This window comes from Mchenga conophoros, linkage group LG22, assembly GCF_057382185.1.
Source record: "Mchenga conophoros isolate Kocher_MC1m ecotype Shallow Benthic linkage group LG22, M_conophoros_male_GT1.1, whole genome shotgun sequence".
Lineage (NCBI taxonomy): Eukaryota > Metazoa > Chordata > Actinopteri > Cichliformes > Cichlidae > Mchenga > Mchenga conophoros.
This window is the reverse complement of record NC_140546.1, coordinates 9,085,765-9,104,096: the sequence shown is the minus strand read 5'-3', so window position 1 is coordinate 9,104,096 and position 18,332 is coordinate 9,085,765. Positions and strand designations below refer to the sequence as shown.

General features: G+C 42.5%; 1 protein-coding gene across 1 annotated transcript in view; it reads left to right on the top strand.

The window, feature by feature from the left end:
* The window catches only part of rnf19b (ring finger protein 19B), a 41,947-nt gene that overhangs the window by 16,994 nt on the left and 6,621 nt on the right, over positions 1–18,332 (top strand). The window contains exons 2-5 of the mRNA XM_085262017.1: positions 2,942–4,214; positions 13,986–14,185; positions 17,087–17,231; positions 17,330–17,492. Of these exons, the coding sequence (XP_085118143.1) occupies positions 3,550–4,214; positions 13,986–14,185; positions 17,087–17,231; positions 17,330–17,492 (1,173 nt within the window). The 5' untranslated portion in view covers positions 2,942–3,549. The remainder of the gene's footprint in view (positions 1–2,941; positions 4,215–13,985; positions 14,186–17,086; positions 17,232–17,329; positions 17,493–18,332) is intronic.

The following is an 18,332-nucleotide window of genomic DNA, read 5'->3' as shown; positions in this document are numbered from 1 at the left end:
GCAAAACTGCTGAGGTTCACCTTCAGTCTGTGTCGGTCATGCGTGCCAGTATCAGAAAGTCCACGCCACGTCTAATAATAATCATTAACATTTGATCTGTTTTGACTATAAAATGTAACCACTAAACTTTAGAATTGTTTATATCTTTAACAAAACATATTTAAATGATTTTGTTTTTTTTTTAAAAAGCTTTTTGCATTTAAAATGCAGATACAATACAGGCCCGTATAATCAGTTGTGTTTTGCTTATGACCTGGAAACTCTGGGATCAGACCTTTCAGCTTAGCCCGGAGGAGCAGCTCCACAGACACGTCCCTCAGCCAGTCTGCTGAGCTGTGATTGATCAGCTTATCTGCTGCTCACGTGACTCCTGCGTCACACTCTTCCCACAGAGAACCACAGGTTTCAATATCCTGAACGGTGTGATGTTTACTGGGTCAACATATAGTGCATGTAAGCGTGTGTGCATGGGTCTATGTGTGTGTTAAAAGCTTATAAACTGGTGTTCATAATCACATTTGTTAACGCTAAGGCAATCAGAGATGCCGGTCAGCCATTTGCTGATAACAGAGAGAAAACCAATAAATGTCTGCACTGCTGAGGAGGAAGTGTGACCGTGCTTCCTGAGTCTTTTTAATTCACTTTATTGTCTGTTCCATTATCTCTAATGCCACATGACATTTCCAACCATGCCCAGCTCCATGGAGCTCATGGAGAGCTTCCAGGAGCTTTTAGTAGTTACAGAGAAACGCGTAGAAACACACAAATAAATCTGCAACGTGATAACACATCCAAGCTCACACAGCCTGCAATTGTAGTGAGAACATAATTACAATGGGTGTATTCAGATGGTGGTGTATGCTCACTTGTGTGTGTGTGCGCCTTGAACATAATTATCACGTTTAAGGTTGCGGCAGTTATTCAGACATATAGGTGATTGTGAGCTAGTGTATGTTCATTTACGGGTTTGAGTGTGACATTGTATACATGTTGTGTTTCTTTAATAGGCTTGTGGGGAGTTTTATGAGTTTGCATATCTGTGTTTTCCATAGACTGTACGCAAAAGATGGAAATACCCATCATGACAGCTCACGTTTTTTTTGGAAACCTCAGTATTAACATTTTGCTCAGTGCCAGAAGAGCTGGAAGTGATAATATTTAAGACAGTGAAGTGCTAAGTTACCACCTAATGCTAGCGAGGTTGTTTAGCAAGCTGATTTTATAAACTATATGAGTGCAAATCAGAGGGTTTTTTTTCACCTATGTGCAAAAAAAGAAATAAAAAATCTAAGTCAGAGAACTACATAACAAAACAGCACATCATACATGATGAGAAATGCGATGGTCGTTGCAGATAGATAAATACAGCCCTTTAAAATGTACCGGTTTTCTTTTTCCTGTTGGGAATGGAGGGGGAGGGGCTATAGCATAATTCAGGCTCAGCAGACATCGTCAGAAGCTGTTTTGCTAGTTACTAGATTGTTATCGATGTCAACGGACTTTAGTATTGCAAAAAAACGTATTGTCTGTTGATCCAAGGACACTAGACCTGTTACTTGCAATATGTTTTCTTTTTTCTACATGAACAAAATGCTAATAAAAAGATCGATTTTAAAAAAGTTCCAGAGAAATCAGAGAGTTTTTGTCACTCGTTCTGTTTATAGACAGAAAAGTATTTAAATCCAATTTTTCCAAGCTCAGTGTAAACGAGAGGTATAGCTACCATTACAAACTCCTGCGACCTGAATCAATCCAGAAGAGGAGGGATTCTCTGTCTGTCGGTCAAGGCAGCCGTGCCACTAATTTTAAGCCTGAACACATTTTAATTGGCTGTGTTTAAAAAAAATTCACCGTTATTATGAAGGAAGAATCTAGTCTTAGAGCCCAAAAAGGCCGTAAACATGTTTGTTTCCGCATCGATCACGGGAGTCACGGGGAATTAATTCGTTTTTAGATGCCTCAAGTGGCCACTAGAGGAACTTCACGTGTAATCACTTCCATTCTGCTTTCATTTCTCAACCCTCCAGTTTGCCAATCTTTGTGTTGGATTTTATTGGGTGTAAAACTGTTTACCTGTGTGTTGGTATATACTGCAGTTACATTACTACTCTGCGTGTTTGTGTGCATGCGTTATTATCATTTTTCATTTATAGTGTGTGTGTGTGTGTTGTTGTTTTACAAGACTGAACATGTGAGTCCATGCTTTTTCATATCTGATGTTTAAGTATGAGTGTGTGTGTGTTTGTATGTCTTTAGACAATAGGAAAAATTTACTTGTTTATGTGTGCCTGTGTGTAGTCTGAATGCATACGTGTTTCAACGTGTATTTGTACCTGCATTACAGCTAAAAAACATCTTTTGAGTGTGTGTGCCCGCGCGCAATCACATGTGTCTCGATGTGAATCCATTTAGCAGTTCATGCTCAGCTGCGTGTGTGTTTCTGTGTGTGCGTACATAAGTGCCAGAGCCACAGAGTGGGTCGCTGTTTGCCTCGCTCATAGTGAGCATTGCCATGGCAACGGCACTAGCAGCGCAGTGTGAAGTGGAGGAAGAGCTTGCGATGCTCAGCGTGATGGAGAGCGATAGAGAGACTGGTTTCACAAGGACACACCATTGGCCGGGCTGGATGATGATGTCATGGATTTAATTGGTGGCTTAACTCATCCAGATGTGTCCTGTTTAACCTCTCAATTATGGTTACTTAACACATACAGAAAAACATTTGATTTCATTAATGTGCGTGTGTGTGTTTGTGGGTTTAAATGTAATTAGCACAGATAGATACTCGGTTCAGATTATCTAAGGAGTTAATGATCAGATCGAAACCCAGGAAGAGCAAAGCAGAGTCACAGAGACGGGGGGGGGGGGCGGGGGGAAGAGAGGTGTGTGTCATACTGAGCATGCTCTTTGTACTAACTTCCTGCTCTCTTCTTCCTGACAGAAAAAGAGCGTTCAGAGAAGCCGGTGCTCAACAAGAAGCAGAGGAGGGTGAACGGAGGAGACGCTCTGAATACAGCTCAAGAGAATCGGATGAAAACGGAGGAATTATTTCAACATTTGGACTGAGTCAGGCTCCCTGGATTCTTCTCTTATCTTTTTTTTTGCCCTGTCTGTTTTTGTTGGAGAGCAATTGATTGAAACTGACATTAATCTTTTGAGAGTCACACTAAAGTCGGACCTTAACATCTGCCTAAAAGATGAAAGGCTGGAGGCTTTTTTCTCTTCGCGAGTGCTTTGACTGCCAAGTTTGAAAAGTACTGTGGGAATCTAAGTGGATTTTTTTTTTCACTTTTCATATTCTGTTGTGGTTATCTGTTATCTTAGTCTCTATTTTGCTGATAAGGTTTTGTTTCCAATCAAACAAAAAAGAGGAGGGAGACTGTTTCTCAAGTTTCTCAGCCTCAAACCGGAGTAGCATTTGCATTCCAGTTTGGCTTCACAAGTGGACAAATCCACCCTTGTGTGTCTGATAGAGTGTGTGTTTGAGTAGTTCAGAGTCCCTCGGTACAAGGGGACAATAACCGACCCTGTCTGTCTCTTCGAGGAAAAATGGGATCAGAAAAGGACTCAGAGTCACCTCACTCCTCAGTTAGTGGCGTTCCCAACCCTAAGTGCCGTGCGCCAGGCAAGCGCCCGGGCCGCATCTCCTTCCACAGCCTCTTCCACGGTAAACGGAGCTCTCGGGGAACCAGGGCCCCCAAAGGAGGAGCGGCCACCCCTTTATCTCATCATCACCACACACAACAACAGCTGCATCCTTCCGCCTTGAGTTCTGCAGCTGCTGCAGCTGCTGCTAACCCCACCACAACCACCACGGCCACAACCGCCACGACCCCCCAGGATGCAGCCTCCGGCACCCCCTCAAAGCCACTCTCCTCCAGCCAGCCGTCTCTGGGTGGAGGCGCTTCCTCCGGGGAGACCAATCTCCTGGAGTGTCCCCTGTGCCTGGTGCGTCAGCCTGCTGACCAGCTCCCCGAGCTGCTGGGCTGCAGCCACCGATCCTGCCTCTGCTGCCTGCGCCAGTACCTCCGCATTGAAATCACAGAGAGCCGAGTCCAGCTCAGCTGCCCCGAGTGTGCCGAGAGGCTGGCCCCGCGGCAGGTGGCCGACATCTTGGATGATGCGGCCCTGATGGAGAAGTATGAGGAATTCCTACTGAGGAGGTGCCTCGCTTCTGATCCGGATTGCCGATGGTGCCCGGCGCCCGACTGCGGGTAAGAGCCTGCAAATTGTGTTTTCAGCCCCGTCTCACTGATAAAATCTGCATTTTTGCTCTGATGCTGCTGCTTGGTTCCACTTCTGGGTGCTTTTGTTTGACTGTTCATGTGATATTATCACCAGTTTCCTGCCTCTTTCACTTCATGAGCTCTATGTTCTTGTCGTAGACGGAAAAAATATCAGAAAATTGGTGACATAGTTAAGTGGCCTATTTTCTCTCTTGAATAAGCAAAAACCCAAAATATTTGTACAGTCATAAAGAAGCAGGGATATTTAAACTGGGAATCAAAAACCAACAAATTAACAACCACAGTTTTCACTTATTAGTAAGTGGTTACCATTAATGCTCTGTCCCTCAACTAATCGCTCAGTCATGGTATTTTTTCAGCTATATGTCATTGTGGGTCACTGTGCCATCCTTTATAGTAAAATGCACCACGTTCTCCTGCCAGGCAGTCAAATACTACTGTCCTACAGATATGCATGACTTGTTTTTTGCTGTCACTGTCTGCAGCCCACATATAACGGTCCCTTTTGACAGAATAAAGTCCACATTGTAAAACCGGAGGAGTGGCAATAACATAACACCCAACTTTGTCAACCCGGAGACCACAATTTGCATCTAGTTTGGGACTTTTTTCCACTTTGCACACAAGTATCGTTTGTACTCGCTGTACTGTTATGTTTAGGCACTAAAATCTACTTGGTTAGGATGAGAAGAAGCTGAGTTTTGCGTTCAAATGGATTTCTTAATGACATAATAGTGTTTTTAATGTTAGGAAATGGGAGTATGAGATGTAAAGCACTACTGTGATAACCCGGAGTGTGGCAGCACAGATGGCAAAGGATACCATGCGTATATCTCTGATACCAGTGGAAAGAAAAATGGGTTGGAAAACCAACATTTATAGCACTGAATGAATGAATGACTCTTCTAATGGTTAGACTGAGCAGTTACAGTAAGGTGAAATTCCGGCTTCAGTTTCAGCTTTGTTTCCGTCTTCCTGTTTATGTAATATTATCAAGTTATCTGATTGGGGGATTAAGGCGATTATACAAATCAAGCTTTAGAGCCCTGGTCCGTTTGTGGTAAAGTCTGTGCGGCCTTTGGGGGAATTCACATTGCGTAATTTATAAAAAACAAACAAAGTCAGAGTGAGAAAGAGAAACTAGACTACGAGGCTGTGAGTGAGACTCAAAGTGAAAATGTAGTGAAGCCAGAGGCACTTCAGTTTACTGGTGAAGGTGCTTGAGTAATGCCAGAAGTCATTTTATATCTGAAAGAGAATAAATTGAAGATCAGTTTCTCCAAAGCTGGAAGCATAACGAAACTTAGGGAGTTTCAAGTTAACGTCTGGTTTTGAATGAAGAAGTCATCAGATAAGCATACATAAATATTAGTACGTTAGCATCTCCAACGAAAGGATTTCCGCTATAATTACCGGCCAACAGCTGACGTGCGAGATTGCCCAGTCGGTTACTGTTAAACGTTATTTGCTCACTCTTTCTTCTGCAATTTCAGATAAAGGGTGTTACTTCAGATTTCACGTCAGTTTTCTGTCTGGGTTAAACTAAACAGGAACTGCTTTGAGCCGACCAGTTTGAGGGAGAAGGAAAGACGCAGAGCGAGGGCTCAAATTTCAAAGTAGAGGAGAAGCTGTAAGTGGGTCAGAGGCCTGAGAGGTGGCCCTGTGGTCAGAGGAGGGGAGCGTCAGATGGGTTTAGAGGTAGCGTCGTTGCTCTGGTTAGGTTTCTGGAACAAATGAGAGGCGTTTGTTTCATCATAGAAAGCAGGAGTGATTCATTGTGTTTGTGTTTGTGTGCGTGAGTGCGTGTCTGTGTATGTGGGAAGACAGAACGCAGATTTTCAGTGATATTCTTCTGCTTTGGTTTTGTATAGTAACACAGGTATTGTTACAGAGGGAAGCCAAAGCTATATAAATCTCTGATTATATGGGCCTTTATGTGCATTTGTTTCTCTTTGGTTTTTGTTTATTAGTTACTGATTTTTGTCCCAATAAATGAAGATTTGGCACAATCTAAAAACAAAATGCAGTATTTTCACTCTTGTATTCATTTCAGTAGCTTTAGAAAGTCTGTGGGCTGTGAAAGTACAGCCGTGCATGGGAGTCATGAGTCATTTATATAAAACGAGTTTATTCTTTTGAAGGCAGAAATATTACATTTGTAACGATGAGGCATCTCGTGCTACGATTAATACTTTTTTAATGTCCTTTTTTAGTTTGCAAATGCACATAATCTGTGTGTTTACGTGCATAAAGTTCAAGTATAGCATTGTTTCAAAGAGGTAAAATAATCAAGGATTAATGGCATATGTAAACTTCTTTTTCCAATTTTTTAAAAGTAGATTTTAAGCAGTTGCATGCACTTTCATCCAGACTTTGCAGCTTTTAGAGCAGTATGTGGTGGATTATATTATCAAGCACTTGTATCACCTCTGGTTATAATAAATATTCAAGGAAAGTTTTATCAGCCAAATGAAACACCGCTGCTTTGTGGGGAATTAATTGCTTTATAATTATATCGTGTCACAGCTCTGCTGTCACATCTTCTTCACTTCAGGTTTTCAAAGCACCTTGTTTGCTCAACTCTGAGCCTGAATCCATGAGTGGGATGGTTTTACTCTCTATGGGGATGTAAATAAACCTCAACGGGCATTTTTTGATCGATATTGCAAATGTCTTTTTAAGCAGAGCTCTTTAATGAGTCTCCTGGCTCCCTCTGGGTCTGTTTGAAACATGCCTCTCCTGTTAGCTTAACCTGTTCAAACTGTGTCTCTGAAAGTAAAGGAGAGGCTGATGTCTCCTGTAGAAGACCTGCATAGACCTGTTAGTATCTCTGGATGCAGACAGCTGTGACAGAACACTTTGGCCTGCCCTGGTGGAAAAAAGAACAGCAGGAGCTAACGGAGGTTGGGACAGACGTAATTTAGTCCAGTTTGCTGGTAAAAATAAACCAAAACCAAAGTGTGTGTGTGTATTACCAGTATCACTAAAGGAGAGGTCGACTGCTGCTGACCTACATATTTACAGGGACAGTCCGCTGTCTGACGGCAGCAGTGACTCAGCCTCTTCTTTACATCAGACGAGATCAAATTGTTATTCACCACAAACAAGCAGGGCTGGAGAGAGGGGAGAAAGCAGCGCACACCCACACACACACACATGCAAACACACACCTGAGAGATAAAGGCAGTTTCAGACTGTTGCTCACTGGAGACGAGGCGTCAACCGAAAACGGTCAAAAAAAAAAGTGTGAAGTTCTTGAACGTAGCTGTTAATCGAGTGTTTATAACTGAGAATGGGCACCGTGTGTGTGTGAGAGAGTTTATGTCTTCAGGGAAAGTTATGTAAATGTGACCTGGTTTTTCTATCTTATCTTTTTCTCTATTGGACATTTGATCGGAGTTAACGGTCTAAGTGACAAGTGAACAAATAATCAGTGTGGATTGTGTAAATTATGCACCATTACCCTTGTCAAAAGGGACAGTTGTTTGCAGCTAACACTTTCACAACCTCCCTCACCCCCCTGCAGGTGAGTAAAATGCTGGTAAATGTCACCATTGTGGTTAGAAGACCAACAAAGGAAAAAAAAAAAAGAGCTTTCACTTTCGCTCTTCTCTTGGGCTAGAGGGGATTTTTCCGTTTTGTCTTTCTGAACTATTAAGGTAGTAAAACTAACTGCACTGATCAATACTTGCAAATGAAAGTGCATCAGATGACAGCGTGTAACAGGAAGGAGTATCAGTAGAGAAATTATAAGCCTACCCTGAATTTCTCCTCTCCTCTGAAGTGTTTCGGCAGCTTTAATGGAGCACTGATTTAACATCTTTTAATATCTTCTGTCTCGCAGCTCTCATCAGTGACGCTTTTGGCTGCGGGAGGCAGATGTTTGAGACAAACTTTTCTCGTTAGCGCGGGGAAACAGTGGTATATTTAGCAGCGAAGGAGCCAGATGTTTACCTCAGGAGGAATGGCATATAAATAGATGACTGTTTATAAGATGTGCGAGTGTCGCGTGTGCAGCTTGCTCTGCTGCCCTAATGTGGGCAGACCAGTCTTTACTGCTTTCAGTCTGTTTATGTGATGAGCTTCGCGATGAAGCCGGGAGTTACAGAGAAAAACACCAGATGATTACTGTGTTTTTAAGCCTATCGCACAATCTTGAAAGACGCTGTTGTCCTGAGGTGATGGAAAAGCTAAAAACCTCAAAATATCATAACACAGATAAGCATCAGGTATCAGGGGAACTTTAATAATCCTCACAGGGAAATTGTTTTGTCACAGTTTTAACATTTTAGCTTGAATTCTAGGTGTGCTTTTAGTCATCATTAGTGACTTAAAGGCTTATTTGGGAAATGTAGGAGTTTTGTGTGGGTGCCATCCACAGACCGTGTGAAAAGTGGTTGCAACGAGGAAGTGACTTAAACCTGCACAATAAGAACAAGAAAGCATGCTGTGCTGAAGTCTCTTGAAAAATAACCCTACTTCTCACTCGATCTGTGACCTGTGTAAACACTTTCCTGATAGGTTTATGGTCTGAAGCCCTTATAAGCATGGTGCGATGTTAATTTAAAAAATGATGGTCCCATTTACAAAGCCGGGTACGCTTTCCTTTCTTAGGCGGATCCATCCTCCAGTGTCAGGTCCGGTTAATAAACTCCAAGATGGGGGTGACTATAATGCTGATGTTGAAGCTTTAAAATCAGTGGGTGATGTCATGGTGGCTACACCCGTCTGTTACACACAGTCTGTGGTTTTGAGTGAATCTTTTTTATTTTTAAATAACCGTCATATCACAGTGGGATACCTCTGACCCGCTCTTCTTATCTGGCCAATGAGGTCCCGACCCGTCTGATTGTCAGACCTCAGCATCCAGTGAGAACAAAGACTGTCCCTGGCTGTCAGTTGCCATGGTGACTATCGATGCGGCATAAAAGGAGCGTTGCCAAGGGTAACAGGAGTTGGGACTTAATTAAACCGATCAATACATAGTCGCCGGACTGAATTTCTGTGCCTTCGTCTCGGACTGAGATGTAACGAACACTCGTGTTTTTCGTGTATCTGTGTGAGTCAGACTGATGAGCCATGACTTCATGCTGGTGTCGGTTTATCCCGGTTCCTGCTGTGCATGTGTCTGCGTGTGTGGTTAAGGGTTTCACTCCCAGGTGGTTCCCATTGAAGCCGAACACTGACAGGAGTGTCCGAGCACGTTTCCTTTCAGCATGTTAGCACTCCTATGACTCCCCCGCTTCTCCTCCCTCTCTTCCTCTGTTTCCGTCATGTGTTATTACAGATTTACATCTCAGCTCGTGATCTTACATGCCCCCTTTAACCTATCTCACGTCTCCTTTTTGTTTTACTTATTTTTGTCCCATTCTGTCTGTGGTTTCCCCCCAACCCCACCCAACCATTTTCCACCCTGGAAACATGAGTCCTGATTCGCTGACTGCGCTGCATCAGAATACACCAATAAAAAGCTGGCGTGGCATCTGTCCCATAAATGAAATTGCACTTTGTGCCACAGCCTGTCCAGAGTTAGCCAGAAAAAGAGCAGTTTTGCAGGCTTGTTTGAGTCAAGGACAGGTTCAGACTTGTGCTGTATTTAGCAGTTAAAGCACCAGATGTTTACCCGAAGACAAATTACTTGTAAAAAGAAACGCTTTATAGGCCGTGCACACACGCTCGCTGTGTTCAAAAGCTTTGGTGATGCTCTGCCTTCTACTGTAGCGCCATCATAAGGTTAATATTTCTCATTTTAGGAAAAATCACAAGCCTCAAGCTACTAAAAAAATCCGCACAACGCCTTTCTTTTGTAATCTAGTGCCAAAATGTAGTTTATCATCCAGAGTTCATGTAACCTCTGTACATGTGCCTTTCATGTACTGATAGGCAACAAAGTAACTTGCCACTGCAATTTTAGCCTGTTGCAATGGGTCTGTGGTGTGCAGGTTAATACACTTCCCTTACACGTGAAAGTTCCCTGGGAGGAGAGTATACTCCTGGTGCCGGATGCAAGCCTGGATAAATAGGAGCGTGCTGTCTGGAAGTGCCAAATGTAAACATGCGTCCATCTGCTGTGGTGACCCCTGCAAATAAGCGAGCAACCTTACTTCCTTCACTAATGTGAGCAAGTCTAAAGCTAGTTCAAGCAGTCAACTCAAGCGGCATAGCTTTGAACACACTCACTCTCCTCACATCAAATATCAAAACACACCTCTGGGCCGGCACAGCGGTTAGCACTGTTGCATTACAGGAAGACAATTCCTAGCTCAAACCTCCAGGCCTTTCCTTGTGGAGTTTGCACATTCTTGCTGAGCCTACGTGGGTTTCCTCCTGGTACTTCCTCCCACAGTCCGAACACTTGCATGTTGATTTCAAACAGTCTGTGGGTGTGAGCTAGATGACGTATTTCAAGAGCTGTGCGAGTGTACGGTTAAAGCCTTTTGAATGAGACTAGAAAATCGCTGCAATGCAATTCAAGTACATAACATTACATCACACCCCTCCAATTTGGCGATCCTTCCCCCTGCCTGCATTGCTGCCTGCTGTTTAAACTCCACCACCGCCCCACCATCCACCTGTTGGTTCTACAGGAATCGTTTCCCAGTTTCATCACGTTGCCTGAAAAAAAAAAAATTTCCAAACTGGAATATTTTGTCCTTGTAAATACTTGCTAGCAGTAGCACTTAGGTGAAAGCAGGTCTTTGTTTCTGGACTGTTTGTCTTCCTGGAAACACGTCTCTGTGTATGACCACTGAAAATACACAGGAAAATTATAGAAGTGGTAGGAAGGTTCCCAGGAGGACAAATGGGGGTTTTTCATGCAGCAACTAGACTGAGTTATAAAAAATGTAAACAAATCGAGCTTGTTTATTACTCATGTGATTCTCTGCTGTTCTGCTGCTGTTTAGGAGACCTCGAACCAGAGTCCTGATGCTACTGAAAGAAATGCAAAATCAGCATGTCTGTGTTTTTATTTGCATCATTTAGATCCAAAGTTTATGCACTTGTTTAAACATTAAGCCAGTTAAGGGACCAGCATGAAATCAATGTGGGTAGTTTTTAAGATATTGCACTATTGTTATAGATGAACTCTGAATAATCTTTGTGGATAAATGTTTTGGAGATGGAAGCGTTGCCGACGTCTCAACAGATGCAGGCTGAAGTGTCTCTGCGGTTCTGCAGAAATGCCACTTCTTGTCTGATCTTGTCCGGGGAAGCGAGCTGTTGTCGGCTCAGATATCTGCTAATTTATTCAGTCCTGAGAGCAGGCCTGTCACACCGCTTGCAGAGGTGGTAACGAGGGACACGCTGAAGTTGGCGTGTTGGAGGCATGCCAAAACAATTACAAGTTTGTCGCATTATCGCTTCTTCCACGTTCTTCCTCTTCTTGATAGAGGGACGTAAAAGCACAGCTACCATGCGGAAAAGTGGCAGAACCTTTGTTTTTCTCAGGGAGGGAATTATTTTAAAATCCCTGCTTGCTTTTGTTTGCACTCCCCCAACATGTTTCTCTTCTCTGTTTGACAGTCTTTTATGACAGCCATCCTTTGTGATTTCTCCTGTGACTGACGCTCGCTCCTATCTCAGTATCTCACTCTTCTTTCATTTCCGTCCTCATCATCTCCAACGTGCCGTGCTTTGGCTATATTTAACATTATTTCCTTAAACGTGTGCTGCTTAACCGTCATTACATAAAAAGGGAAAGGTTAAGTTAGAATAAAGTGTTGAAGTGGTCTTGAATAACGATTCTCCAGGTTTTCTGAAAGTTTATCAAAGTATTTCTTTGTACATTGGCTACTTTTTCACTCATTTTCAGTCCAATCCTTGTACTTGACTGTTTTTAGAGGAATGTTTTATGATTCTTAAGCTTCCTTAAAACTAATCGATGAATCATTCAAATACAAAAAAGGCCCAAAACTCAACAAAAAGAAAAATATGTTATAATTTCCTTAGTTGAATCTATATAAAATGCCAAAAAAAACAGTCTGACAGGCATAAAATAGTATTTTTGGACCAATGAGGTGCTGTTGGCTGAAAAGTAGGCATATCTCAGCAGGGTGTGCAGTGTGTCCTTAAGAAATTTGAGGAAACTAGACAAGTGGTGTAAAAAAGAAGAAGTAGCAGGTCTAAAAAACGACACAGCATCTGAGTGATATATCTCACTATTCAGTTAATATGATGTTCGGGGAGGTTAGCTGTTAGGAAGCCATTCTTAAGGAAAGGGAAGGAACAGAGAGAAAAGGCTGAGGTGTGCCAAACTGCACAAGAGCTGGGCTGAAAAATTTGCCTCATATACTGTATTTCCATTCATGTATTCACATTTTGATTCATCTCTGTACCATCTTTCCCATTTTTCTTAGCAAGATATAAAGAAATGAAGTGTGGTTTAAGTTTTCTGCACTGTGCTGTAGAAGTTAGGAGGTTTATTTCTACCTCAAGTTCCGATCTTGATTAGCGCAAAGCAACGGCTGGTTTCCCAATCTGACCGCCTTACTGCGAAACACATTTGTATCATTACTCCAATACAGCTGTATATTCCCAGTTAGCACTCTGCTGCTCTCCGTCTCTATTCTCACTATCGTACTTTGTGAAATCCGTATCGATTGACCTCATCCCATCTTTTTTCCCTTCTCTCTCAGTGATGTTAGTAAGTGATTGCTCTATTGATCAAATCTTCTCTCTCCTCTCAGTCTACAGAGGGCTTTTAGGCTACGTAATGTGTCCATTAGTCGCCGCTGCGAAATTGCAGCTTGATTTTTCTGCCAACTTCAATTTAAATATTTCAGAATAAAGGCAAAAGTTAAGCTCTTTTTGTTAAGAGATTAGATTTAAATTAGATCAATAAGACATAAAATCATCTTTGCAAAAATAAAATGCACCAATGGCTCGCGCATCAAGACCTCGGACTGTATTGAAAAGCCTGATGGCGATTCTGTGACAGTTAAATCTGCACTGCTTTCAATGGCCAGCAGGGGGCGACTACTTGTGTTGCAAAAAGTGTGATTCTTTAAGGTTTTTTTTTATCCCCTTTCTACCCGTTTATGACCTCAGTTGCTAATCAGGAGTATTCTTTATTAAAGCCTAATGGTTTAAATTAGTGTCAAACAGACTCTTATGTGTGCAGTGTCTCTCAGTCAGAGTCCCCGTTTTTGTTTGTCACATCAGAAAGAGACAGAAAGAGCACAAACCGCATGTGACGTGTTACAATGGCCACATTTAGCACTTGTTACTGCTGACTGTAAAACACACTGTAATTCTTTTTTTAGCAAAGTTTAGCACCAAGTTTTCTATGTTCACAGATAGCACGAAGAGATGTTGTGAGCAGTTTGCAAAAGTTGAAGCGTCATTGAGTAACATCCTGTACCCCAAATAAACCTCAATGTGTTGTTGTGAGCGACAGATAAAGAGCTTAAAGTGTGGATGGGTGTGCGAAGGGATAAGTGTGGCTTGCAGTATTAATGTTGTGTTTTTGCAGATTTTGTGCTCTGCAGGTTATGCATGGCTGTTCAGTTATAGGTGTGGATGGTATGTGTGGGAATTGCTCAGACTCAAACATATGGCCCAGCATTTTGGGACATTAATTCTCAGTGGGATCAACAGCACCAGCAACCCATTTAATCAGTTTGAGCTTCTTAACACCGCCTTGAGCGTTATTATTTTCCAATTAGGGCCTCAAAACTTTTCTGACTTTGTCATTTGACTCATTTGTTTGAACGTCCCTCCTCCGTCTGTTCCTCTCAGGTTCGCCGTCATCGCCTCGGGCTGTGCCAGCTGTCCCCGGCTGGTTTGTCGCAGAGAAGGCTGCGGCGCGGAGTTTTGCTACCACTGCAAACAGGCCTGGCACCCCAACCAGACCTGCGACTCGGCCCGCCAGCAGAGGGCGCAATCTCTGCACACCCACAGCAACCACTCGCCCAGCTACACGCAGGAGCAAGGACCCGGTGAGTACCTGAAGCCTCACAAACCAGTGTCAATCACAGACACAACACAGAGTCAAAGAGGGACTAACCCTCGCCGTGCAGATGTCTGCGCGCTTTGTGCAGGCAGATAAAATCTTCTCACCAGCGTTTCCATCCTGAAAATACTTTCACACCTCTGAGAACTTTCTGTCTCTGTCTGTCTCTGTCACATCTCTTCTCAGTCTGTCAAAGCGCTGAGTCAAACTCGTCTCGCGTCAGTCGTACCAGGCTCTCAGTGTTCCCACCGCTGGAGGAAGTGTTCAGCGTTCAATCAAGCATGAGGCACTATTTATATCACAGTTTCTTCACTTGATAGTTTCAAGACTGCGGTGCTGTGCATCCTGTCAGCCTGCATTTGAAACAACACCAAAACATTTCTCAGTCTAAACTTTATTAGATCAAAGTTTTGGAATAATTTCTCTTTTAAGACTCAGAAACGGTTCAGCTGTAAGTTGAAGTAAGTTTTTTATCTTTAGGTTTTTTTATATTGTAGCCCAGTGAAACTACAGTGTTGCCTAATACTAACATTATATAAAAAGACACACCTGTTTCCCTAGAGGTTTAACTACGCAATTATTCATTAATTCAAGGAAAAGTCTCAGTTTTTCTACATGATAAAACAAAATAGCTGTAGCAAAGAAATCCCAAGTTAAAATATACCGGCAGTTCATTTAATTCATAATTACTGTGAATAAAAACAGAACATGTCTCTTTTTTATATTTAAATAACTAAATATTGTAGCAATAGTGTTCTCCATTTCTTTTCCAGTTGTCACATTTCCTAAAACCGTCCAGTGGGACGATCTGTAGCCTTTGGCGAGCTTTTCCTGGCCCTCAGGCCGTATGTTTGAAATGTGTACCTATGCCACAGGTGCAGCGTAACTCCTCTGCTGAACCGAATGTTCAGAGCAGCTTTTTCAGCCACATTTAGCTTGTTAAAGCATTGAAAGAATGGATGTTACTTGCGTATTTGGTCCTAAAAGGGAACTAGAAATGCTGAATGCTAGCTCATTTCCCATTCTATTTTTAGACTCACTTCTGCTGTTCTGTTTTACATGGAATAAAGAAATATTCCAACGAACATGCTAATTGGTCAATTTGAAGTTTCGGTGCTAAGCTAATTCCCGTTGCTGCTGCTGGTTCATATTTAACTGGTTCTCCCTCCTCTCATCCAGCTCTTAGCAAGAAAACTGTATATTTTGTCCCCTAACATACTTGTTGTAGTGATAATAGATACAATCATGAAAATCTCTACAGCCTTCGTGTGCAAACATTCTTACTTGCATGCGCGCCTTTAATCCTGTTTTGATTAAACATTTATTAGGGAAATCTCTCCAGCTGCCCTCATCTCTCTCTCTTTAATTCGCCACTTCCAGTTTCGCCTCTCTGTGCCAACGCTTCAGAAGGACGGACAACAATCCAAGCACCCGAAACTGACTCATAAAAAAAACTCCAGGCTTCTCCCTCTGTGTCAGCCTGTCTGTCTGTCTGCTGATACCTGCTGCTTAGTCAACGGGATTCAGACAAACACAGAGAGGAGGAGAAAAAGAAGATATGATAAGGAGGGAAATATATAGAGATAAGATGAAGAGAGAGGAGGGGAAGAAAGAGAGGACGAAAGCGAGATACCAGAAGGAGTGAGCAGCAGAGTGACGTCAGCAGAATACAGAGCGCAGCAATAACAACTACTCCTACACGCACACATCAACCACATCTGCCAGAGTCACTTCAAGTTAAAATGCCAAAATGCCCTTTAAAGAGCAGAGAGCGTTCCCTGCAACCAGAATTCAAACTCACAGCGAATTGACTCAAAATGCATTAGAGGACAAAGTGCTGCAGCGAGCCTAATGATCCATTACTCTAATGAGGTTTGAGCTTATTACCCTCAGGAAAAGACCCAAAGAGAGCACTTTTGGAGTTTTTCTGTTATTTAAGTTCTAATTCGATTTTTCTTTTTCATCAAGAAAAAGAAAGTTGAAAGATGTGAGAAACTAATGTGGAAAAGTGAGACTTGTTTAGACTGGTTTGGAAACTCCAGGGTTATGTATTAGTTTGGACAGGCAGAAATGAAGCAGACACCCACACAGGCTTCCTAGTTTGGCCTTATGATGAAATGAAGCCAGAATATTAAAGCCAAGCTCGAGTACCGTTTGTGATTTCCTGCTATTGTGTGGGTGCTTCTGTCCTACTGCTCTGGCTTTCTTTGATGATGGTCAGTAATCCCAGTGAGACTTATTTGCTTGGAGATGAAACAGGTCTGTGTTTTCCACCTCACATTTGCGTGTTACGTTCAGTTTGTCCCGTTTGCTGTTTTCCTCCCAGGGTGTTTTCCACAACAACACACCAGCTCCACTTCCTGTTAAAAACTGCACCTGACATTGTGTTAAAACGATTTACTGGAATTTTTGTTTTAATACAGACACTACCCACACCGTGGGTGTAGTGTCATTTCCTTCAGAGACAATAATAAGTAAAAACAAAGATCAAGAGTTTCACATCATTATTGGCGAAACATATATTGTGTTTTATTGTTTTAATCCTTCTATGCCTGTAATAGCTTCAAAAGACTGGCGACTGGAGGACGCTTTGATACGCAGGATGGGTGTCCATCCAACTTATTTCTTAGCAGTTTAGTGGGATATGGACGGGGCTTACACAAAGAGACAGAGAACTGCTAACACTTGCATCCACACCTGTGGTGCCACAGTTTCTTCCCTTAAAGGTTAACTGATGGTTGAAGCGTTAGAAAAGGCTGAAATGCTTAGAAGCTCATCTTCTAATAAAAAAATTTCCTCTCGCAATAGACTGAATAAAAACACATTCTCACACTAAACAAAACGTCCCTGCACCTCTTAAGCTCATATTTCATCTCTTTGTCTCCAGCTGATGACATCAAGCCATGCCCCCGCTGTGGCGCCTACATCATCAAGATGAACGACGGGAGCTGCAATCACATGACCTGTGCCGTCTGCGGCTGCGAGTTCTGCTGGCTCTGCATGAAGGAGATCTCCGATCTGCACTACCTCAGGTACTCACACGTCCTGTTCGACTTTACACACCTGCGTCTGATCCTTCAAATGTAGATACCTAACTCTGTGCATTCTCTTCCCTCTTTCCCTCCATCAGTCCATCTGGCTGCACCTTCTGGGGCAAGAAGCCGTGGAGCAGGAAGAAGAAGATTTTGTGGCAGTTGGGAACTCTGATCGGCGCTCCGGTTGGCATCACTCTCATCGCAGGCATCGCTGTTCCCGCCATGGTCATCGGCATCCCAGTTTACGTCGGCCGTAAGGTGAGAAACCTGCAGAAATATGAATGAGGTCACTTTTCTTTAGATTTTTACTTTTTTGTGCTCGTTCAGCTTCACTGTGAAGAAGGTTTTTACACAGTGTATTTAACCTGAATTAATATATATATTTATATCAGCAGTGGCTGTCTTACAGAACCTGATTTTCAAGTATCAATGATTTTAAATAAACATTAAATGTCCCAGAATCCAGAATAAAAAGGCAACATGAAGAACATAGTGAGTCATTTCAAGGGCTGATGACAGCTGGGACAGATGAGTTTCTAAGTCTGTTTGTTTTGCACGTTGGCAGCCAGACAGACGCAACTTGAACTCCTCAGACAGGGAGAGGCTAGGATCAGCCAGGACTAAGTGCTAACCTTACACAGCCCAGGAGGGTTCAGGCACGTGTGGCTGGCATTTTTCACTGTTCAGACACATGGTTAATTAGTTATCTGAGAAAATAATTACAGAGTATTTAACGTGTATTCTAATTTTAGATACTTTTTTAAAAGTTACAAAATAAAATTAATTTCCTGTTTATGTCTCACTCAGTTTTGAAGTATTTCATAGACGAGTCGATAAAAGGAAATAGAAGCTCTCTAAATGGAAACTTCAACATGTTGTGAAACTGTTTATAATCTAAAGCTGCACTTTGTCTACAAAGTGGATTTTTAAGTGTCTTTCACGCCAAGCGGCACCTTTTTTTTTTTTTTTTTAATCTGTAAGGTCTCGCCACTTGACGTTTATCAACCATCCGCACAGCTAAAGAAACCAGAAGCACAAACCACACAGATGTGGCGACACACTTAAACAGTTAGCAGCACTTCTGCAGTCACTCTTTCA